General features: G+C 35.9%; 2 protein-coding genes across 2 annotated transcripts; both read left to right on the forward strand.

Annotated features, from left to right (window-relative positions):
- Positions 1-3,596: 3,596 nt before the first annotated feature.
- Positions 3,597-24,477, forward strand: Awh (LIM/homeobox protein arrowhead). The gene is made up of 6 exons (XM_086834741.1): positions 3,597-4,329; positions 19,471-19,652; positions 21,891-22,108; positions 22,902-23,123; positions 23,341-23,466; positions 23,653-24,477. The coding sequence occupies exons 1-6, from the start codon at positions 4,324-4,326 to the stop codon at positions 23,712-23,714; spliced, it is 816 nt and encodes a 271-aa protein (XP_086690867.1). The 5' UTR covers positions 3,597-4,323; the 3' UTR covers positions 23,715-24,477.
- Positions 19,839-20,809, forward strand: Bfc (Booster for Crq). The gene has a single exon (XM_020945811.2). It carries the CDS (start codon positions 20,056-20,058, stop codon positions 20,716-20,718), a length of 663 nt encoding a protein of 220 aa, XP_020801470.2. The 5' UTR covers positions 19,839-20,055; the 3' UTR covers positions 20,719-20,809.
- Positions 24,478-24,533: the final 56 nt, after the last annotated feature.

Here is a 24,533-nt window from a genome sequence, read left to right on the forward strand (position 1 = left end):
TAAAAACAGACAATTTTTTTAAATAATCAGCATTTTTCAAACATCATAATTAGGCCAAAAATGCATAAATTTTAATTCGGAAGGCTGTAGTGTGCTAGATTTTAAAGTGTTCACAAATCTGCACACTGCGTGTTTTGATGCTGTGAAAAGATTCTGACTAAAATTCTAATAACTTGAAAATAGGTATAAAAACAGGCCATTTTTTAAATAAACAGTGTTTTTCAAACATCATAATTAAGCCAATAATTCGTTAATTTCAATTCGAATAGCTATTCTGTGCTAATTTTTATAGCGCTTACAAATCTGCATACTCAGTTTTTGAATTTGAAAAATTCAATTCTTTGCCAAATTTTACCAATTTTAACGATGTTTTTTTGAAATTTGGGAAAAAATGCAAAAATGTATTTTTCCACAAGACATGGCTAGATCGATTCAGCTGTTAATTCTGATCAAGAATATATATGATTTATAGGGTCGGAAATGATTCCTTCATTGTTTTATAAGCTCCTGATTAATACTAATATCTTGCAAAAAGGTATAAAAACAGGCAATTTTTTTAAATAATCAGTGTTTTTCAAACATCATAATTAAGCCAAAAATGCATAAATTTGAATTTGGAAAGCTGTTCTGTGCTAGATTTTAAAGTGTTAACAAATCTGCCTACTGAGTTTTTTGATGGTGTGAAAAGATTCTGACTAAAATTCTAATAACTTGAAAATAGGTATAAAAACAGGCCATTTTTTTAAATAATCAGTGTTTTTCAAACATCATAATTAGGCCAAAAATTCATAAATTTTAATTCGGAAAGCTGTTCTGTGCTAGATTTTAAAGTGTTAACAAATCTGCATACTGCGTTTTTTGATGCTGTGAAAAGATTCTGACTAAAATTCTAATAATTTGAAAATAGGTATAAAAACAGGCCATTTTTTTAAATAATCAGTGTTTTTCAAACATCATAATTAAGCCAATAATTCGTTAATTTCAATTCGAATAGCTATTCTGTGCTAATTTTTATAGCGCTTACAAATCTGCATACTCAGTTCTTGAATTTAAAAAATTCAATTTTTTGCCAAATTTTGCCAATTTTAACGATGTAACCCCTTATCTTTTTTTGAAATTTGGGAAAAAATGCAAAAATGTATTTTTCCACAAGACATGGCTAGATCGATTCAGTTGTTAATTCTGATCAAGAATATATATGATTTATAGGGTCGGAAATGATTCCTTCATTGTTTTATAAGCTCCTGATTAATACTAATATCTTGCAAAAAGGTATAAAAACAGGCAATTTTTTTAAATAATCAGCATTTTTCAAACATCATAATTAAGCCAAATATGCATAACTTTTAATTCGGAAAGCTGTAATGTGCTAGATTTTAAAGTGTTAACAATTCTGCATACTGCGTTTTTTGATGCTGTGAAAAGATTCTGATTAAAATTCTAATAACTCGAAAATAGGTATAAAAACAGGTCATTTTTTTAAATAATCAGTGTTTTTCAAACATCATAATTAGGCCAAAAATTCATAAATTTTAATTCGGAAAGCTGTTCTGTGCTAGATTTTAAAGTGTTAACAAATCTGCATATTACGTTTTTTGATGCTGTGAAAAGATTCTGACTAAAATTCTAATAACTTGAAAATAGGTATAAAAACAGGCCATTTTTTTAAATAATCAGTGTTTTTCAAACATCATAATTAAGCCAATAATTCGTTAATTTCAATTCGAATAGCTATTCTGTGCTAATTTTTATAGCGCTTACAAATCTGCATACTCAGTTTTTGAATTTAAAAAATTCAATTTTTTGCCAAATTTTGCCAATTTTAACGATGTAACCCCTTATCTTTTTTTGAAATTTGGGAAAAAATGCAAAAATGTATTTTTCCACAAGACATGGCTAGATCGATTCAGCTGTTAATTCTGATCAAGAATATATATGATTTATAGGGTCGGAAATGATTCCTTCATTGTTTTATAAGCTCCTGATTAATACTAATATCTTGCAAAAAGGTATAAAAACAGGCAATTTTTTTAAATAATCAGTGTTTTTCAAACATCATAATTAAGCCAAAAATGCATAAATTTGAATTTGGAAAGCTGTTCTGTGCTAGATTTTAAAGTGTTAACAAATCTGCCTACTGAGTTTTTTGATGGTGTGAAAAGATTCTGACTAAAATTCTAATAACTTGAAAATAGGTATAAAAACAGGCCATTTTTTTAAATAATCAGTGTTTTTCAAACATCATAATTAAGCCAATAATTCGTTAATTTCAATTCGAATAGCTATTCTGTGCTAATTTTTATAGCGCTTACAAATCTGCATACTCAGTTTTTGAATTTAAAAAATTCAATTTTTTGCCAAATTTTGCCAATTTTAACGATGTAACCCCTTATCTTTTTTTGAAATTTGGGAAAAAATGCAAAAATGTATTTTTCCACAAGACATGGCTAGATCGATTCAGCTGTTAATTCTGATCAAGAATATATCTGATTTATAGGGTCGGAAATGATTCCTTCATTGTTTTATAAGCTCCTGATTAATACTAATACCTTGCAAAACGGTATAAAAACAGGCAATTTTTTTAAATAATCAGCATTTTCCAAACATCATAATTAGGCCAAAAATGCATAAATTTTAATTCGGTAAGCTGTAATGTGCTAGATTTTAAAGTGTTAACAAATCTGCATACTGCGTTTTTTGATGCTGTAAAAAGGTTCTGACTAAAATTCTAATAACTTAAAAATAGGTATAAAAACAGACAATTTTTTTAAATAATCAGCATTTTCCAAACATCATAATTAGGCCAAAAATGCATACATTTTAATTCGGAAAGCTGTTCTATGCGTTTTACTCTTCTAACTAAAAATTTGATATATATTACATTATTTATAACATACAAGTCAAATCATTAAAAATTCTGAAAATATCAGCAGCAATGATGGAACTGCAGCATTTGTGTTAGAAATACCAGTAATGAAACTGGGCAACATCTGAACTACAAAGACAAATTAAAAATCGTTAACGAAAACCTACAACCGCAGAAGCAACAATTAAAAGACACCAATATCAGCAGCTCAGAACAGCAGCAGCATGATCAATAGAAACTGTCAAACCATCAGTAACATTAGAAACTTTAAAAGAAAGATTAACATTAATGGCAGAGACAGCAGCAACATGGCTAAAAATGCCTTAAAACATCTGCAACACCCCCACCTGTCCGCATGAGCAACAGCAACATGAAGAGCAACCAAGCAGCAACATCACCACCGTAAGCAACAATCCAGCCATTGGGACTCCACCGGTTTCCACTCACAAGATGCCTCACTCACTCATCGACAAGTGACTCGCGTTGGCACGCGCCGGCGCACTCAATTGGCCAGAGGTATCAACCTTAGCCCAGTGGGATGTCGCGGGGGAGAAATCACTCAAAATGGGGGACGCCGGTCCGGAACTCGTTCTCCCGGCACACGAGGGGCGTGGTTAGGTTGGCCAATCGAGAGCCACCACCATATTCCCGAGCACAGCGACAGCTGGCGGCTCAGAAACCAGTTGAGCGGGTTTTCGAGTCGAGTTAGGAGTCTGGACGGGATGCTCGCTGCTGATGTTGCTGCTGTTGCTGCTGCTGCTGCTGGTGTGTGTTGCTGTTGCTGCTGCTGGTGGTGTGTGTTGCTGGTGGTGGTGGTTCAGTTAGTGCTGTGTTAGTTTACCTGTGAGTATGTGAGCGTGTGGTGGTGGGCCCGGGCATGAAACGCTTCAGTCAGCCAGATCCCTGAGCTCGAACCTCGAGCGCCGGCAGTTTGCGCAGTGGCCTCGAAGCTGTAACAACATCTCGCGTCCGCTTCAGACATCTCCTTCTCTACCGGAGAGAGGAGAATAACATCGTGAGAATCTCCGTACGTGTAACGTGTAACGTGTTATCATCCGCACGCGATAAGGCAGCCGTTCGTTCCGTCAAATAAAACCCGTAATTCATATACTTGGAGAGGCAATATTGCTAACCTTTTGCCGTCGGAACTGAAGTGAACTGTTATCGAATGTGCTAATTGCTAAGCAAATGAAAATGTTGCAGATCTCTGCGAATTGATCCACATCTCGGATATACTCGATCTCGAGTTATTATTAGCTGGCAAATAATTATAATTATATAATCATTATAATGGGACACCGCTTGACCCATTGATTAAACAAAATAAATCTTTAGAAATACATCTTAACATCTGTAAACTGGCTCAGGTTTGGCTTCAACCCAAAGCTAAAGCTGGCGAAAGAATTTTGTGCAAAAGACTTGGATTAAAAACCGCCAAAATTGTGGAGGCACTTAAAATGAAGGTGAGTTGTCAGGGAATATATATTTTTAACTGAGGAAAACGTATATACAAATTATAATATAAGATACAACATCTACAAAGAGAATAGGTTTATATTTCCATAGAATATATAGTATATTTTTTGAATAGATACATCTTAAATTTCTAATCATCAAATATTAATGGAAAGTACTTTGGACCCTGTTACTTTGTAAAACAATTTTATAAATATCAAAGGTAGATGAGCTCATGTTTACTTAAGAAATTAAGTGTTTCTCTTTTGACCTCCACTGGTATGTAATATAAAATCAATAAATTCATATATACCCTAAGAATGCTGTTTGATATTGCATTTATAAAGCCCTGTAACACGTTCAATAAATGTCAATCACTTCGATTTAAAAATACACCATATATAAATTGAGTTTAATGGCTGATTTTGTACTTTGTAATGAAACTGAGATCGATCTTTGCACACAGTTTAATAGATATATATGTATATAGATTCATTTGTTCCTCTGTAATTTTCTGGACATAAAACACGGACCCTAGAGTGACCCATAAAAGAGTATTGTTTTCCTTTTTGGGTTGCTTAACCCTGCGGGTCAGCAAAACGCAACAGGCGGCGTTTAGAAAATACAGAGTGACTCCGGACTTAAGACAAAAAAAATCAGAGCAAAATAGTTCACATCTCCATGTTCCCGAACTCATAACCAATTCAATTCATTGGGATCCCGCTAATAAACGCTGGAAAACGATGAGTTTCCAAAAAACCCAAAAATCAACCAGAGACGACAGAGGCCACCACCTTAGATGGTTTATACTCGCATCGCGGTGAATATGAAAAGCACACAAATCGCACAGTGGGGTGCATTGAAAAAGTCAGACAAAAAACAGAAAAACTTACAAAAAAACAGCCTCACATCACAGCCCACACTTTGGCTTTTGAATACAGTGATAACTCGGTACGGGAAATGGAATTTAAATATGATTTTAATTACTAAATTTACTAGGTTTTCTTTTTCCGATCTAAAACTCCCTGAGACTTTGACAAAGTCAAACTTCCTGGAGATCCTACATCAAGTTTCCAACTTTAAATTAAAACAGTTTTAATATGGAACAAGCTTAGTTAACATTATCAAATATAAATAGCAAATCAAACACTTTTTCTATTCCTTAAGTTTTAAAATTAAGATGAAGATTAAAACCATGAAAGTATTACCAATTTTCCCCCTTTTCGAGCATTCACTGTTTCAGGGCATCTTGAAATATTGGCTGTGAAATGAAGGCTAATATTCGGATGTATCTGCAACCAAACCCCAAAAAATAACCGAGAGAGCTGGGCTTTTTTCCCCCTTCGACATTGCAGTGATCGTGTCGCCTAGATGATGTTGCTCAATTCAATGTTCATTCAACAAATACATTTTTTTTTTTGGTTTTATCTCGAAAACGTTTAATCGATTTTTGCACCCGCTGTGCTATAGCATTTTTCTCCTGTATATGTGTGTAAACCACCCACAGGATTTCTTGAGATAGCCGTAAGACTGTAAGAAATATTTGGCATGAGTGTGCAGAGAATCGATCATGATTTATGCTCGCCGATGATCGATTTGCCATGGCTTTGTTCAACGAATATAATTTTCATTACCATAGCAAATTGGACAAGGTGCTGACGCTTATTGCTCTGCGTTATATATTTAATCGGCGTTGGCTTTATGGATTTATATTGGTAGAACTCATTTCGATAACCGAACAGCGGGGGCTGGGCATCTGAGGAACAGCGCCGCGGATTACAACTTGAGAATGCGATAAGCCCCAGAAATCAAATGTCAACATAAAAGAAAGAAAAGAGGGGATTCTCATCCGACCGACCGATCCGACCTCTTTCCCTTGACATCATCGATCTTGACCCGCCCCAGATGTTGGCCGGACCCCAGTCCCCGGATCCCCTCCCCTTGACCCGACTATATCATCCGAATCCCAATCCAAATCCGAAAATGACGCCACTAGGCGCTGCTGGCTTATGAATATTCAACAATGTATGGATCTGCTCTTAGGTAGTCAGTCGGAGAAAGAGATATAAAAAAGGCATAAATATTTAAGCGTTTAAATGTCGAATGCCTGCAAAGCAGCTATAAAAAACATATATATACATATTTCAATAACTGATTTTTCATTAATAATTCACAAGAAAATTGAAAGATTGGAAAAAACTAAACCTCCCATAAATATCATAGAGTTTTGAGTCTTTTCTTTCTTGTGTTGTAAAAAGTCGTTGACGCCTTCTTGTGGAGGCTGGAAATGTTTTCCTTGATTGGAGAGTTTTAAATACAAGATTAAGAAGGGGTTTATATTAATTATTTAGCTCTTGAATTTCTTTACAAATTATTATGAATTTTGCAATTGGATTAAAAAGTTATTCGAAAATCATTGAAATCTAACTCTTTACAAAGGTTTTGTTATTGGGAACTTGTAATGTAATTGTACCTTAAACTCTTTGTTAAAAAATATTTTATATATCTTATTAAAACCTATAGTATATGCCTTAAGATACATCTTTCCCACAACAAATAACCTCTTCAAAATATATTCCTATGACTCTTTCCATATCTGGCCATCTACTTATTAGCTTTGAGTGGCTAACAAAACACCTTTTGTAGATTAAATGCCTAATTCCATTGTGTCACATAATCCCACACAAGAAACACAAGAAGAGAAGCGCGTGCCGGTGGCAAAGATTTTTCCAAAATGCCAAAAAGGAAATGCAAGAAAGGTGGGAAAACCAGCTGCCTTGACCATCGGTCAGCAGATTTTTCAGCAAGCCCCTCATAATTGGATTCACAAACAAAAAGGAGGCAACTGTCTCAAGAGTCCTGTGTCCTGTGACCACTATCTTCTATGGCTTTTTGGCTAATTGTCAACGCTGACAAGAAGTCTACGCCTTGCTGGCGGTGGAAAAACAATGGAAATGGGCCTGAAAATGCATCTTGACTTGAGCCAATTGCCCTGATCAGGGACAAAAGAGAAACAAATATCACACCTTTGTTTTGGGCCTTGCAAACATACTTCATACACAGGCATATAAAAATAGACAAAGGATCCGAAGAGGAACCGAGTTTCTGGTCAGTTTTGGGTTGCATTGCGCATGCGGACGTCGATCCCTTGACTCTCCAGGGGAATATACACATATATACATATATCTGAAACGTGTCAAAATCCCAGCAGCATTTTTAGCAGGTAAATGCGAAAAGTCCCCTGCTTTTCCGTACATTTTCCTCTTCAAACGAAAATCGTATGAGAGACTGAGCCCCGAAAACCGCACAAAAGAAGGCGAGTCGAGTGTCCTCCATTGTTCGTTCGAGTGCATCCACAAAATAGTCCTTAAAGGACGCTTAGTTGGCTTACAAATGATGCTCGGGGTACGGGGGTTTCGGGGCAGCAAATAAAATTGTAAAATGCCACAAATCATTCCAACTCCTGTCGGCTGGCTGGCAGCACCCAAAAAAAAGGAAAAACCAAACCCAAACCCGCCCCTAAAATTTACAGGGGCAAGACCCTTCCGAAAACCCCATCCCCTTTAACTGTCCCTAACGACAAACCATTCGATTTGATTTTTAGCTAAAATTCCACACAACTTTCATCGTTTGCTAAAATAAATGTTCACTGTCTGGATTGTGTGCACCTAGAGAAAAAATTTAGGAAAACATTTGGAAAAATAAATTTTGAAACTTACGTTAAAAATTTATTTTTTGACGGGACATGATTAGATCTATTAGGCTGTTAATGCTGATCAAGAATTTATATGATATATGGGGTCGAAAATGATTTCTTCTATGCGTTTTAAGCTTCTGACTAAAATGTGATTACTAAATATATATTATGAATATTTAAATACTGCAATTTATTATACGGTTTATCATTTAATAATTTAATACTTGAGTAATGGAAATATATATTTTTATAATTTGATAAGGCAAAACTAAGCTTATTATTATATTTTCTACTTCTTAAAAATTTGAGAAATAAAAAAGCAACACTAGATTAAGGAAATATATTATGTTTCTTGACATAACATAATGCTATATCTTATTTCTAAAAACTAAACAATATTTTCCTTAGTGTTCCTATTTTATCTCTGCCAAATATATTGGCATTTAATGGTTTGACAATTGCAAATTGGCCAATACAGCTTTTGAAATCGGGCTTATCGATGGCATCTACGAACAGTAGCCAAAGTGATTAGTTTTAGGGAAGCGAAACTAGTTTCAATATCGATCCCAAATGCTTTTTCTGGTGTTTGAAAGCCACCGCTAAAATCATTCAAAGTCACCCAAATAAATTATTGGCTAGAACTTTGGCGGTGGCGCACAAAAAAAACCTAAATAACAGCTTCGAATGTGATTTATTGGCCCACAAAAAATAAAGTAAGGGAGAGATACAGAAACACCAAAATACAATAGCCGAAAGCCAATTTGCATGAGAGCCCCTCGAAACTGAAATATGAAAATATTATATATTTTGTGTATAGTAATTTATGCAAAATGCAGATTTAGCTAATTAATTGTGGCCAATGCTCAATAAAAAATAAGAAATCAAACACGAAAATCCCCCTAAAAACTCTGCACAAAGATGAGCTGTAAAAAACACGAAATCAATAAAAGCCCAACTTATTGATGTTTAGTGGCTGTGACATGTTGACGAAAAGACAAAAGGCATTTCGGTTATCTCCAGTTTCGACCCTCGGCCAACATTTATATGATGAATGCCTTAAAAATGCGCGCAGAATTATGCGAATAAAAAAAGATACCTCCACGGAATAAAATAATAAAAAAAGGCAGCAAGGGAACAAGAAATACGCGTGTCGAAAATGTTTGAGATACTTGCGAGCCATTTATAAGCGATTTATTAAGAGTCAGACAGCTCCGAGAACTTTGGCTGTGGATTTTCTCTCCCAGACTTTGAGTTTTGTTTGCACAACTGCCGCCCCACACTGACATCGACGTTCTTCTCTGCTAAATTTATGCAAAAAAGCCTGCTAAAATAAAAATATTATTATGGCCAAATAAAGAAACAAAACAACATAAAATGAAATGATAAAAAAATGGCAACGAAGTGCTTGCGAGGGTGGCTACACCCATTCAAAACGTATCCCGTTGAATGCAAATGCTTTATTTTTTATTGAAATTTATTGGCCAGCAAATTGCATAGCCACAGGGTGCTCCTTTATTATAAACTAACGCAATAACTCGCATACTTTATATGCATTTCAAACAAATTCGATAGAGATTATCTTTAATTAAGAGTTAATAAACGTGCTGGGGTCAGATCAAGATGGAAACAAAGGGGTAGCATAATTTAATTTGACATTGCTACAAGCTATTGAATTGCCATGAATATAGATTTGGAAAAGATAATCAATCGGTGCTTATTAAATTGGAAAAATATGGAAGTAGAAAAAGAGCTAAAGTTGTAATAGAAAATAGTTTAAAGCTGATAAGTGATATATTAAAATGATAAGAGATTTGTTATTAGTTAGGAACTTGAAAATTCATTGATTCTTGAATCTTAATTTTTAAATACCATTTATTTATTTACTATTCAATTTTAAATATATTTTATTGGTATAAATTTTTACATTTGATAATACACATTTCAACTTATATTTCCATATTCTCAAAAAACAATAAAATCCTTTTAAATTATACTGAAAGCCCATATCTTTTGTTTCTCTTGCAATCTAACTCACATATTATTAAACCAACTAAGAACTAAAATAAAGAAGTTAAGTGCTTATTGACCCCTACCGAATATTTTAAATTTAAATAGAAAACGAATCGAATTTCTCGCTCCCATTACCATTTAATTCGAGCTTATCAATTCAAATAACAAAAGGCTGGAGCTGTGGCTGGATCTGTCGCGACATATATATAATTTACAAGTTCGTTTCGATTTTGGGACAGCTGCCGAAAGCCGCAAATGATTAAAACTCGAAACAAGTTCAGGAAACCACTAAAAAAAACACAGATATACTATATCTTATAGACGGTCTCCTATGATGGGGACCAGAAGCAAATCGAAGAGCCATTTTCAGATTGCCACCGCCAACTGAATATTGAGTTTTTCGATTTGGTTGTTTTTTCTGTGTTTTTTTGTTTTTTGTTTAATGTTGTTTTTGTTGTTTCTCATGTTTTTTGTTTAGTGTTTTTGGAATGTCGTTGACGCTGGTCGTTCGCTTTGAAATTTAATATCGAAACGTTGTCTATGCAAATGAACATTGCCACCTGTTTATGTTTATGGTTAGTGGAAATGGCAGCCGGCGATGCACAGTGGACCATTTTTCGAAATTAAATATTAAATATAAGTGGTTATGTTTTGGGTATCTTCAAATATTTTTTAAATATAGAATTCATACGGGTAATTTATGCTAAAAGATTTAATCATTTTGGCAGCTTGGTTTATTTTGTAGGAATTTCCAAAGTCAAGAATTGATTTTCAAAAGTTACGTTCTATTTAAACCTTGCAGAGTGCTATAATTTTGGTCAGAAGCTTGTTTCGATGTGAAGGAGTCATTTCCGATCCTATAAATCATATATATTCTTGATCAGCATCAATAGCCGAGTCGACCGGACATGGCTAACTAAATTTTCCCTAACTCTTTCTTAGTTTATAATTAAATTAAAGTCTAGACCAACTTAGAACTTAAAGATTTTACCAAAAAGAACTCCACTGTGCGTCGGTTAAACTATAGAAGCTGGAAGCTGGATCGAAAACGGTATTAGCTGCATAAGTCGGGGCGATCTATCAAGCTCTGGGATCTGGAAACTGGGATCTTGACTTCTTTCTCTCCCCCTCGGCACGGGATGATCGCCGGTGGGAAACGCGTGAGAACGCCGACCTGTATGCAAATCACTTTCCGAGCTCACCGACAAAATAAAATATACGAAAACTAAAACGAAGAAAGTATTAAAATGAAATTTATTTCGTATGCGAGCAGTCAACAGTTATAATAAAACGCGGCTGGGAGCGCACACAAAGGCCGATGTTTGCCAACAGCCCAACAAGATCCACCGAAATGGTTGTAAAAACTGAAACTCTCCAGTCTCAGTGCCAGATCCCAGATCCCAGAACCAAAAGATCCAAACCCAAATCTCCCCCCCAGTCCAGACCAAGGTGATCCGAACGGAGGCCCCGGCGGAGATGATCATCTCGCGTTGAGTTCAGTTTTGTGTTTTGTAGTGTAATAAAGTGCGACATTTTAAGTCGATGCCGCTCTTTGGGCAATAACTTGTCAACACTGGGGTTTCTGGGATATCTGGGGTAGGCTTACACAGGGAGAAAATAGATATTGAAATAAGGAAAATATTTTAAATAATATTTAAATGGTGAAATAAAATAAAAATATACCCAAATGAAAGTTTAAAGTCTAGCACTACATTTTTGTATATTTCTAGAACCCTAGAGATGATTTCTCATCATAAAGTTAAATTGTAAATAAAACTATCTTATGTTTTTATAACATAAAGGGGTATTCCTTCGTTTTTGACTCATAATAAATGTTTATAAATTATATTCTCAAACCTAAATTCCCAATTAAATCTATGAATAATATGTTGTAATTACTATTATACTATTTTTGTTTCCGGTGTAGCTTACACACCCAACCCCATCACATAATATCCCCCACCGCCCCCTCAACAGATGAGCCAAGGCTTTGTCATCTCGAGAACCCAGGAAAAAAAGCGATTCAAAAATATAACCCAAGATATAAAGTGATATAAAACTTTTTATATATGCATATATAAAGTATAAACATTTAACAGGGTTTATTTTTTCTTTTAGGTTTTGTTCGTTTTGGGTCTTAACGTTTTAATGAGGGGCTGTATATTATCTTTAATAGACATTTCATTTGCATTTTAGTTACTTTTTGGCAATTGTCAATTATCCATTTAGAGGCTTAAATGGGAGAATGAAAAACAGTGGAAAACTGGAAGCTTTTCTTCTTTCAATTTTCAATGGGCATATTGGTTCCCTTTGTTTTTCCGGCCCATAAAAACGTTCTCGACTTTTGCCGCAATGGAATCCATTTGGCCGTAAAATATTTTACGATGTTACACCAATGTTGGGCCCACAACTGGAGCCCGGTGTCTTCTCCATTCGCCATTCGATCCACCATCATCCAACGGCCAGTTGTCTGCCATCATAATATTTGTATTTGCCTAGACTGGGAATGGACATGGTGGAGAAGGGAAGGTTGTGCGAATATGTTGTGAAAATTGAATGGCATATGCACATTTTGTCGCCAGTGATAAAATTTAATAACGCTGATAAATTTAGCAAAAACACGAAGGGACCATTGACATAAAGCGGTAATTAAGTTTGCCGAAGAGATGCACAAACCAACAGTAAGGCTCAGCCACAAACACACACTCTGTGGGACAGGTTTTAAAAGTGTGAATGCATTGCGGATATACAGTGAAAAGTCGCTAAAAGGATAGCTTAATATATAGAAGAAAGTGTGGTTTAAAAGCTATCATAGGAAACTTGCAAATAATATCTTTAAATTTGTTTAAGAGTTAAGAAGATACAGATACATTTTCTCAAAAGAAAAGTATCTTATACGGAAAAGGATATCTTTTACCCTAGGGGGAATGTTTTTAAATAATCTTTTAGGCTGTATAGATAAAAGTAATTGTTTTGAAATATTATATATAATAGCTCTTATTATTATTCTTCTCCAGTGCTAAGTTTCCACTGTATTCCCATAGAAATGCATTCCCTTTTTTCCCCATTTCTGTTCGCTCTGCTCAGTTATAGCAGCCCATCAATTTGATTGGATCAATGGGTGCGACAACAGCAACAGCTATAGACTATATAGACTATATATATACCCGATTATATGTGGCAGAGGGAAGAGGAGGTGCGATTGCCATTAACCGTTTGTCGATGAAATATTTGTAAACATTTAGCCAATTTATGGAGCGTGCTCGTATTATGGATATAACTTGCATGAGGTTCTTTTTATTCCACTCGTTTTGTATTTTTATTTTAACTTTTATTTAACCGTGAAAAACGTGGGCGTTTGTTGGCGGCGATTCCATTCATAAAGAGCGGTTCGTGAGGCCATTAAATAACAATCAGATACGATGATCCCGAAACTTAACGCCAAACAAACGCCGACGTGTAATCTTTTTGGTAGTGATATTTTAGCATAATTCAATATATTAAACACAAAATTCAGAAGGGGGAGCCCACGCACATCTCAACTGGGATAACACAAAAAAGTAGCTCTAATTAAAAAACGATGCACGCCTTTTTCGAAAGTCACAAAACCAGAAAACGAAGTATTTATTTGACAGACGCCCGTTGACAATTTTCATGGTGCATAGATCACCTCAAAAATATGAAAAGGTTTACACAATACAAATATAGAAACTAAAACCATATATATTAGTTTTTTGGTAGTCTTTTAAACCCACGTATTAATTTGGGTGTTGAAAAGAAGCTCATAATTAGGGTTAAACTATAACCAAGAGGTTCAAAGTCTCTGGAAAATAAAAAAATAATAATAATAAAATTAATGAAAACTTAGAAAATATATTCAAAATCTTAATATTTATATATCTAATTAAAAAAGCAATACACCCATATCGAAAGTAATCAGTAAAAGGTACTTGTACATTTTCAACATTTTTATTTCGACAACAAAAAATCACATTGAAAATATCACAAAGTTTACTTAATAAAAAATATTGGAATTAAACCAAATATATTATTATTTTTGTGGTAGTATTTACTATTTGGTTTTTAGCCTTCATTGCAATTTGTTGTTGAAAAGCAGCTTAAAGCGAGAGATCGAAAGGCCTTAGGAAAACATTTGCCAAAATCCGTTCAAGTGACAAGTGCTCAAGTTGTTGTGTTGTTATAACTGCCACGATATCGGCCGAAAGATATGTCCATTGTGGAATCGGCTTTTGTTTAGTTTCTATTTCTGTGTTTTTTTTTTTTTTTTATTTCATTTGGGAGCACAACATTCTCACGGTGGCTGGGTGGATGGATGTATGGATAGCCAAGGCAAAGAGATGACAAGTCACAACCACAGAGATCAATTGAGTGCCAAGGCTTTTGTCATCAAAACCGAGCAGCCATCGTTTCAACGATCCCTCAATTCATTGATATTGAGATCGAAGAAAGAAATCGATTCGGGGAGTTGGCTGCACTTGAAGAAAAAATTCAGAGGATGAAGTTTTAGGGAAGAAAAACATTTGGAATACTTTAAGCACTCATATCAGGGAAATTGTTCTTTAATTAATAGTATATCTTACCACAATTTTAAACATGATATTGTTATATAAATTTCCTCCTTAAGGCCCCTTTTAAATATTCTTTCCAGTGTATTCCCCTTTCCCCCAAATGATGATCGCTCAATTTGCGCAATGACGTGAAAGATTGTCCGTTTTTCGGGTAATCGATCTTCTAGGCGTGTTCCTCTTTTATTTTTTCAGGCCCAAAGATGATACAGTTCTTAGCCCTGGCTACCGTTTGTGTGTGTGTGCAGTCCAGTCTCCAAAAATACTCACACCATTATCATCTCACAAGGCAGGCACCTTGCCTTCTCAGTGGAGTTGGGGGGAGGGGCGAAGGATTATAAACTTTATTGCATACTCTTCAGTGTCTTTTATAGTTCTGTCTTGGCCTTTTGTTTTTCCCACTTTTATACGACTGCCAAGTCGGGTTATTTACGGCATTTCGAGCCAAAAGTTGCAAGGTGCAAGTTTTAAAACTGTGGAATTTTTATGAGGGCCGACGGCATAGGGAGTGCTTATATAACACTGAGTATTCGTAGCAAATAATAACAATAAAAGATAGAGAAAAAAACCTGGCAAAGAACTAGCCACGATCCCACAGATAAACCAAGGGGAGCTACATATATTTTATCGCATCTTACGACCCGCAGAGGTCTGGCGAATTCATCATCATATTCTATCAATTCCGGAAATCTTTGCTACCTTTTGCTTATAGTTAAGGGTCTAGACCCTCATATATATTCGTGTTTGATAGCTATATTATTGGATATGAGTTTAGGATCTCTATGTGAAGGTATTTGCTTTGTTACCTTTAATATTTCTGAAAGACTATCAAGATAAATCTCTTTAAACTCTCTAAAATGTAACTTAATTTCTTTATTAATATTAAATTCCATTTAAAAATACCAAACCCAACTCAATTAACCTCTTAATAAATGTGTCTCTTGCCATCAACTTCATCTTCGTTCTAGTTTTGGCCTACTAAAAACATTTTCCACACTTTTCTGTCTGAAAATTCAAATGGAAATGACAACTTTCCAGCGATTCTAAGACCTCGTTGTGCACAAGAGAGACCCATTTAAAATTCATGGGCAGATTTATGCATCTCGGTTTGAATACTCAACCGCAGCAGGCTGGTTCACGGCACGACACTCACGAGTAAATTACAGTCAAATGACATGCTCGCCAAAAATGCCACTTCAAATGTGTCCTTCTGTCCCTCGTCCCACGTCCCACGTCCCTCTTGTCCTGGCTCTGTCCCGGTCGTCCTTTCCCCCTCCCCTCTTGGGCTGCCTGTCTGACAACTGACATATTTTCAAAAGTGGGCATAGACATGACAACAACAACGACAATTGCATGTGTATAACCAACAAGCCGACAAGGAGGGACTGCAATTCACAGTTTCGGGTGCTGTACACTTTAATAAAAGAATTGTTATAGATATGGATACATATGGGTTATATTTTGATAAATTTTTAATATTTTATTAAGAATTATTACTATTTTCTACCATTTTAGAGTTTATTAAGTGGTTTGAGACCATTTTTGATTAATTATAGAGCTCTGAAAACACAACTTTGTTTATTTTTATACCCTTGCAGGGTCCTATAAATTTAGCCAGAAGTCTGAAAAGCAGTGAAGTATTCATTTCCGAACCTTTAAAGTATATATATTCTTGATCCACATCAATAGGAGAATTGATCTAGGCCAAATGTTAAAATTAATTAATTAAAATGTTAAATTTAGCAATTTAGCAATAAAAACTAGCACAGCTTTCCGAATTAAAATTAATGCATTTTTGGTTCAGTTATGATTGATTTTCATGATGCAATTCAAAGGGTACTAGAAACTTCGGCTTACTTAATTTTAATTTAAGCTAATTTGTAACTCCCTTAACCTCCTTTTTATTTACCTTAAAATGTAATAGTTTCTTAAATTACTTTTATGAAAAATAATTTCCTAAAATCATTTTCAAACATTTAATTTTTGAAGTGCACTCAAGTCAAAGTCTCAGCCTCCGTTTTTGTGTGTTAAAACGGGCGTTGGGAAAACAAATTGCTGAAAACACCCCGCAAAATGCAGCAGGACCCTCCCTCCCTTCCTCCCTGCACACCATACATCCCCCCCCCTCCCCATGATGTCCTTGTTGTTGGTTGTGTTTTTTCGGGCGCGCAATGTGAAAAGTTAAACGAAAGTGACAGGCCAAGAGGGACGTGGCAAGGCGCAGGCTCGTTGAGGGAAAATCGAGGGGAGGGGAGGGCAGGACAGGGGAAAAAGGTAACTGAGGTAGGCGCAGGAAAGGTGGTGGCTAAGGGGGGTTGGGGTTGGGGTTGCGACTGCTATTAAACGTGTCACACACAACGGAGTTGAAAAGTTAAATGGCAGCGGCAGCGGCTGCGCGCAAAGAGCGAGGAAAAATTGAACGAAATGAGCAGCGCGGCCATGTTAGGATGTGTGTTGTGTGTCCGTGTGTAGTTGTATCTGCAACACACACACACACAATCCTCACCAGTTGCGCCTGTGGAACTGACGGTGGCCATATTGCATATTTCACTGGAATTTCGGGGCAGCCGCAGACGCCCGTCAACCCCCCTTTTGGACAAAAAGATACATTTGTATCTGATAGTCTGCTGCGGCCTGTCATAAATTATTCTCATAGATATCTATTACCGAGGGCTGCTGGTTATCCAGGTTTCATTGGTGTATGGGGTATTTATGATTTTTTGAAGAGTTTTTAACATAAATTCATGTATTTTAGTTGGTTATATGAGGTCTTCAATTGTTTTAAAATATTTTTAAAAGTTTTTGTACTGTCTAAGTCCGATTATTCTTAATTAGACTTCTGGGTAAATTTATACAAAGGTCTCAGTTTTATTTCTAGACATCTAAAGTATTTTTTAGAGCTTATATGTAGATATTCCTAAAACCTTATGCTAATCGATTTCTAAATTTTCCCCTTATAAAAATTGATCATTTCCAAGCATTTAAATATATAAATATATATTTAAATATATAAATATATAAATATTTGATTAACCTTGGTGTAAACAATTTCTATATTTTCCCATATAAATGAGAATATTTTCAACCATTTTATTAAAATTAATAATTGATTAACAAGAGCATTCTTAGGTTCGGTGTCTGAAACTAAAACTAAACCCTCTTATTCTTTTTTCGAGTTCGGCATTGTTTTATTAATTGCTTTAGCCGTAAATGTCGGGCCCTTTGATCTGGGCCTAGTCACGGCCAAGTCTTTGTTTAAATATGTATTTATTTGTATTTATTTTTTATTATTTTTTTCTGTCAATGTCTGGCGGCGGCAAGGGAAAAAGGAAATTCGTCAGCTAAGTTAATAACAAGTTGCTACAAGTTTAGCGACAATTATTTGCGGTTTCAATTGTTTTGCCAGCAGCAAAAGTTAAACTTATTTTCTCGGCCATTTTTTGATTAATGGAAAAAACATTTTTATGTGGCCATCAGTTTATTTTGTATATATTTTTTAATGAATGGAAAATATATATATACAAAATGCCGGCCATTAATTAAATGTTTCAAGTATGGCAGTCAATTCTTTTTATATTGAAATTTCCAAACTGAATTTGCACATCATAATCAACGATAACCAGATCGAGAAATTGAAGTGTTTCGCCATCAAGTGAAGGATAATGAGACTGCATTAATGGGGAAATTATGAGAGCAGGCTTAAATTAATTATTTGATTTTTTATGAGGGCATCAGGCAAAGTTTAAATATTTAAATACAAAACAAGATTTTCTCAAATCGTAAAGTGATTTATTCTCGTGTTTGCATATTATTTTTAGCACCTAGTGACAGTAATTCTGTTAAAATAAGTTAATATCATTATATTTCAATTCGAATTATTACAAATTATTTACTTTTGCTTTCTCCAGACCCTCGAAATTCCCCCATTTAATGTAGATTAGTATCTTTTGCCAGCTGTTAAAATAATTGCTAAAAGAAGCGAACAGAAAAAAAATCAATTAAGAAACTCACAATCTGAATAATGCTCCACGGATTATTTTTTCGTTTCGGTGTATCTTTTGTGTTTTTTCTTTTTCGGTACTTTATGAAACGCAATAAAATTTGTTTGAAACACTCATTTAAAACGGCGTAACATGCAGGCGAGACATTGAATATTCATTAGATCGATCCGATGGTGGGTCAATAAATTTCACATTTCGTGGGGGGACCTGGAATTAAAATCGAACTCGGATCGATTCCGAGTGTAGCAGTTGCCGTCGCACAATAATAATATCGCCAACAACAATTAGCATAACATTTTTAAATTTATGGTTCAATTTACAAAAAGAAAAAAAAAGCGAAACAGAAAACCAAGAAGAAGAAAATCAAAGCTAAACTAAACAAAACAAAACAAAGCGAAACTGAAACTCGTCGTCCCATCTTTTGTTGCTATTGAAATTTTGTTTAATATACATAAGTTAAATGCTGCAGCCGCGAAATAAAACAGAAGCCGCCGGGACATTTGCCAGATTTATTGAACGATTTCATTTGAAGGCACAACAAAAGAAGAAACAAATCCGACGGGCGCTACGATTTCAGATCAGATCGATTTACCATAGAAAAAATAGCCAATCGATCCGGTTCTCAGGCCACCAAAGATAAAGAAAAAAGCTTTGAAATTAGCATACTAGAAGCATTTTAAGATTAATGTTTATATAAGTATAGATTTATCTACAATTCCTGATAAGACATAAGCTAAAAGGGGTTAGAAAATTAAATATAATATATATAAATATAGAAAAACACTTATTTGTAAGGAAAACCTTTCTCCTATCCTGTAACCTTATTTCTTATATTCTTTATTTTCCCTTTTCCAGACTGAGCTGCGTTCCTGCGCAGCGTGTGGGGAACCAATCTCGGATAGGTTTTTCCTGGAGGTTGGCGGCTGCTCCTGGCATGCCCATTGCCTCCGGTGTTGCATGTGCATGTGCCCCCTGGATCGTCAACAATCCTGCTTTATCCGGGAGCGACAGGTGTACTGCAAGGCTGATTACAGCAAGTGAGTACAAGAAATATCATAATAAATATAAGATATATATTAAAATTACTTCCTCTTAAAAGCTACATCATCGAAGGAGCTAAAAGAATCATTTAGGTTATAAAAACACCCTTAAAAATGTATATTGTTTCTTAGATTTAAAATTTTTGAAACTAACTTTCTGGGGTACATAAATTCTCTACCTCTCAAAGTAGACTTAGACCTTACAATCAGTTACAATCACAATCCCTTCCAACAACCATTTCTCATTCTTTCGGTCAGGCTTCTAAATTATACATTCACTTCTAACAGCTATGAAGTGAATTTTTAAATTATTTTCTTTTTAAATCTCCAGTTTCAAAATTCAAAATTTTTAAATTTCGGCCATAGGTTTTAACGTGTTGAGTGGGCTTCGCGGATTAAGATGGGTTCGGAAAAACAATCAGGTTTTCGCGGAAACTTATTTTGGATGATGGAGTTCGTGGTGGACGATCTGCTAATAACGCGTCAGAATAAATGTGCACCGGAGGAGTATCCCACCTGTGTTGAGATCACCTTCAGGTCGTCCATCTACCTGTGTGTCTGCGACCGGGAGTACGGATCCTGCGTGAATCCCACGTCGCCCCAGGTCGGCAAGTGCGTAATGTTCACCTTGGACTCACCGGTTACGGATGAGGATAAGTTGTACATTCACGTTTACAAGAAACGATCGGGAAATTGTAAATATCTTCTGGGAATGGCCGAGATGCAGGCCAAACCGATCTTCGACCGGGTGAAGAAAGACTTTGATGCACAGAATCTCAACTGGGAGGAGGGCGTGATGTACAATGTGAAGACTAAGCCGAGGTTGAAGAAGTGTGTCAAGGCCAATAGTTGTTCCTGCTATGGCACGGTGCCAGAACGACAGGAGCAGTATATAGCCACTTCGGAGCTGACCAAGCGGATGTTGCCCCTATTCAATCAATGCAAAATGCAAACCGGAAATTTGGTTCTATTGATGAGAGTAGTTTGCAGTGGACCATCCATCGTATCATCCTTCGAATTTAATCCCCCGAAGCCCAAGTGCCCGTGTCTTGGATGTTCTTGAGTGTCACAGTCTCAAGCTTTTGAACAGCAAAATTTTAGTTTCGATTTTAAAAAAGCAACGGAGAATAAACATTTTTTAAAATACTACAAAAGGTTCCCAAGATTTAATACATCCTTAAAGATTATATAGTCTAATTTAAAAGCGAGTAAAAAAGCAAGCCAACAGCTGGCAGGTTTCTTTATTTAAAAAAACCCCCCTTAAACTTTCGAAAATTCCCATCGATTTTCCACCAACTCCCTTTTGTATGTGCACAAGTGTTTTCCGAATAGTTTCCCACAGTTTTCCATTGCCTGGTTAATTGTTACAATTCGACTTAATCCATTAAGTCAACAGCGACAAAGATGCGGCCAAAACGTAACGAAATGAAATGAAAACTTTTACGAGACAACTTGCAACTTGCAAACCAAACTGCGGCCAGTATCTTTCGTATCTGATGGATACAAAATCGAGAAAATGTGTGTATGGAGACGTTGAAGAAGTAGAAGTTGTAGGAAAAACGGTGTCGACGTCCAACGAAATGAAAATAAACAAACAAACGCACCGTGAGATGCTGTAAAAATATTTATTTTTCAAGTTAAGAATTTTAAGTGTGCATTGCCTGCCCGATGGAGACATCATCGCATCGCATCGTATCGCATCCCAGCTAGCTCCAGGTCCACGACCACGTCCAGATCCCACATCCGAGTCATGCCCTGGCCATACATTGTTGTATCTGTTGTAAAAATAAGCTTAAAAGCTAACAATAAGCCACCGAAAGTTGCCGACTCATTTGGAAAAACGTTTGTCCCGGAGCATCGTTGTTGGCAACAACTTCCGCTTGGAAAAAAGTCCCGGAAAAAAAAACACACACACGGGAAAATATCGAAAACCGTATCCAAATGATTCACTACACTCAATTTTCAATTTGGATTTTTCTGTACCAACAAAATAATAATAAGAGTTGCAGGAAGATTTTTTAATTGACAACTTCATTTGATCAGTTTCAATTAGAGAATAATTCAAGGAAATCTGTAGGTTATGTATAAATATATTTTATTAGGTTCTTTTACAAATCTCTACAAAAATCCTCTTGCTTTTAAGAGAATGTATGAGTTTGTATGAATTTTTAATATATTCCCTTTTTATTACCAAAACTGATTTGCAATTTCCGTTTTCCCCTTTTTTAATTGCAGAAATTTCGGCGCCAAGTGCTCCAAGTGCTGTCGCGGCATCTCCGCCTCCGATTGGGTGAGACGGGCCCGGGAGCTGGTCTTCCACCTGGCCTGCTTCGCCTGTGACCAGTGCGGACGCCAGCTGTCCACCGGGGAGCAGTTCGCCCTCATGGATGACCGGGTGCTCTGCAAGGCTCATTATCTGGAAACGGTCGAGGGTGGCACCACATCAAGTGACGGTGAGTGTTTTCCCCCCTTTTTTTTTTTTGTTTCAACATAAAACATAAACAGTAAAAACAAGTTGGAAACATGGCTGCATGCTTCGGTGGCAGAAGGGTTTGCCAATTTGGAACGCTTCACTGTGCCAAGACTCGGTACAGTGAAGCTGCGAATCACTAAGCGCCAGCCAGTCGCCGACGCAACTGCTGACGAAATCGTGTCACACTCGTAAAAAATAAAAAACAAAAAACCACTCCAGCATTTTCTGAGACGACGTGATCGGCTTGTAGATGTCGTAGACCATGGTTTTCCCCCATTCCAAAGACTCTAAAGGAGGAAGAGACCACCGGGTTTGCACGGTGGCCACATAAAGCACGGCAGCAGCAGCAGCTCTATAAACCATAAACACTTTTTGACATTTTCAATTTGGCCGACTGTCAAAATGCTTTTAGAGCCAAGTCCAGCTTCAACTCAACGAGAGATGAGAGACCTTAAGGCCCTTTTGCGAAGTTGGTTTATGAGGGGGAAAAATAGCAAAAATAATGCCTATTACACTTGCCATTATAACTAGATATTATTTATGAAAGATTTAATAGTTAGAGATGAGGAACTTTTAGTTTACATTTTATTTGCGAAAGTATATAAATAAAAGACTAGGGAATGATATTAATAAGCCATATAATTACATTGATTTCTTAGGAATGAAATTCATTTATATTATTTTTCCAAGTGCCTTTATATATAGCGATTAAATTTCCAATCCTCACACGTCCTTTTCACATATTTATATACCGATTTCGATTTCAATTCCAGATGGCTGTGATGGCGATGGTTATCACAAGAGCAAGACGAAACGGGTGCGTACCACCTTCACCGAGGAGCAGTTGCAAGTGCTGCAGGCCAACTTTCAGATTGACAGTAATCCGGATGGCCAGGATCTGGAGAGGATCGCCTCGGTGACCGGTCTCAGCAAGCGTGTGACGCAAGTTTGGTTCCAGAATTCCCGGGCGCGTCAGAAAAAACACATACATGCTGGTAAGAATAAAAGTAAGTAGTGGATTAGTGCAGCATGCCTTCCCTTAGAGAGAGATATACCCCGATTCCCCCCCGTAGAATCCAGCTATCCTGTACACAAAAAAAAAAAAAAAAGAAACCCCCTCTCAAACACACACAGAGAATAAGATGCTAACACAGTATTTACAATTTCTTCTGTTTTTTTTTTCTACTTTCAACAAACGATTTTTGATTGCAGTACGCGAACCGGAAGGAAGCTCATTTGCGCGTCATATTAACCTGCAGTTAACGTATTCATTTCAGAATAACGCACAGAATCCAATGCATATGAACGGCTCTAAAGCGGGTCTATACCCGACACATGGTAAGGAATTTACTATAAGAAATTATAATCTAATAAGTTGTGGAAATTATAGAGACTATTTGAACCCTTTTGGTATACAAACATCTCTATTAATTGTAAGAAAGTTACCTTAAAAAAATACTTAAAAATAATCTAGCTACACCCCAACTATCTTCAACTAATTATCTATATCCTTCTCTCATTTAGAATCCTCCATGGATGAATTGTCGCAGGACTCGAGTGTGCATTGCATGCCCAGTGAGGTGTGACTAGAGCAATCCTCGCCAGCTCGTGCCCATCGCTAGCTGGCCTCCACACCCAAGAAACGTCCTTTCCTAGTCAAAATTTTTGTGTAAATCGTCCACGAAACAGAAGAAACACTCACAAGAGATCCACCATACAAAGCAGCCAGTCCCAGTTTATCAGGCTTTGAGCACATCTGTAATTCTGTAAACCACAAGAGATCCATCCATTCCATCGTCAGCAACATCATCATTATCTCATCGAAAACAACAAAACAAGATACATTCCTGCATTGTAGTGCAGCTTAGAAACTGCAGAGCTTAGTTAATTTAATTTAAATGAAATTTAAATTTAATTTAGTTTAATGTTTAGTATTCGTTAAGTGTTTACCAAGAACCCATTCATTTCGAAGATGGGATAACTGCTTGCCAAGGCTCCTGTAATATATTTATGTGTACGCCTAACCAATCATTGTCTTATACCTACCTATACCATGCGAAACGTTGTTATTGTTTATTTTCTTGTTTTTTAAATGTATAAAATCGATATAAAATAGTCGTAACCTAAACACACACATAGCTGGCCCAGGCATTTGTAAATAGTAATTATAGCCGAAATTGATAAGCAACGCAAGATAAAGAATCGTAAATGAAGGAAATTACACAGCTAACAAAAAAAACTAACTTTAGTTAACACAAATTATAAAAATACAATTAAAAATGAACCGAAATCAATTAAAACGAAAAAATATAAGAAAATTAAAGAAGGAAACTTTTTCAAAAACAAAAACAAAACTTGTGCGAATTTATTTGGGGAATGGTAATGGGGGGTTTATGAAAACGTTT

The sequence above is a fragment of the Drosophila serrata genome, unplaced genomic scaffold, assembly GCF_035046125.1.
Source record: "Drosophila serrata isolate PLE 108 unplaced genomic scaffold, ASM3504612v1 contig_273, whole genome shotgun sequence".
In the NCBI taxonomy this organism is placed as follows: Eukaryota; Metazoa; Arthropoda; class Insecta; order Diptera; family Drosophilidae; genus Drosophila; species Drosophila serrata.

Excerpts from the sequence above, each read along its gene's own strand:
- Awh (XM_086834741.1), top strand. Across the intron at positions 22,109-22,901 it reads TGGCACCACATCAAGTGACG|ATGGCTGTGATGGCGATGGT; the intron begins GTGAGTGTTTTC and ends TTTCAATTCCAG. Across the intron at positions 23,124-23,340 it reads GAAAAAACACATACATGCTG|TACGCGAACCGGAAGGAAGC; the intron begins GTAAGAATAAAA and ends TTTTGATTGCAG.
- Bfc (XM_020945811.2), top strand. The coding sequence starts at position 20,056 with ATGGGTTCGGAAAAACAATCAGGTTTTCGCGGAAACTTATTTTGGATG.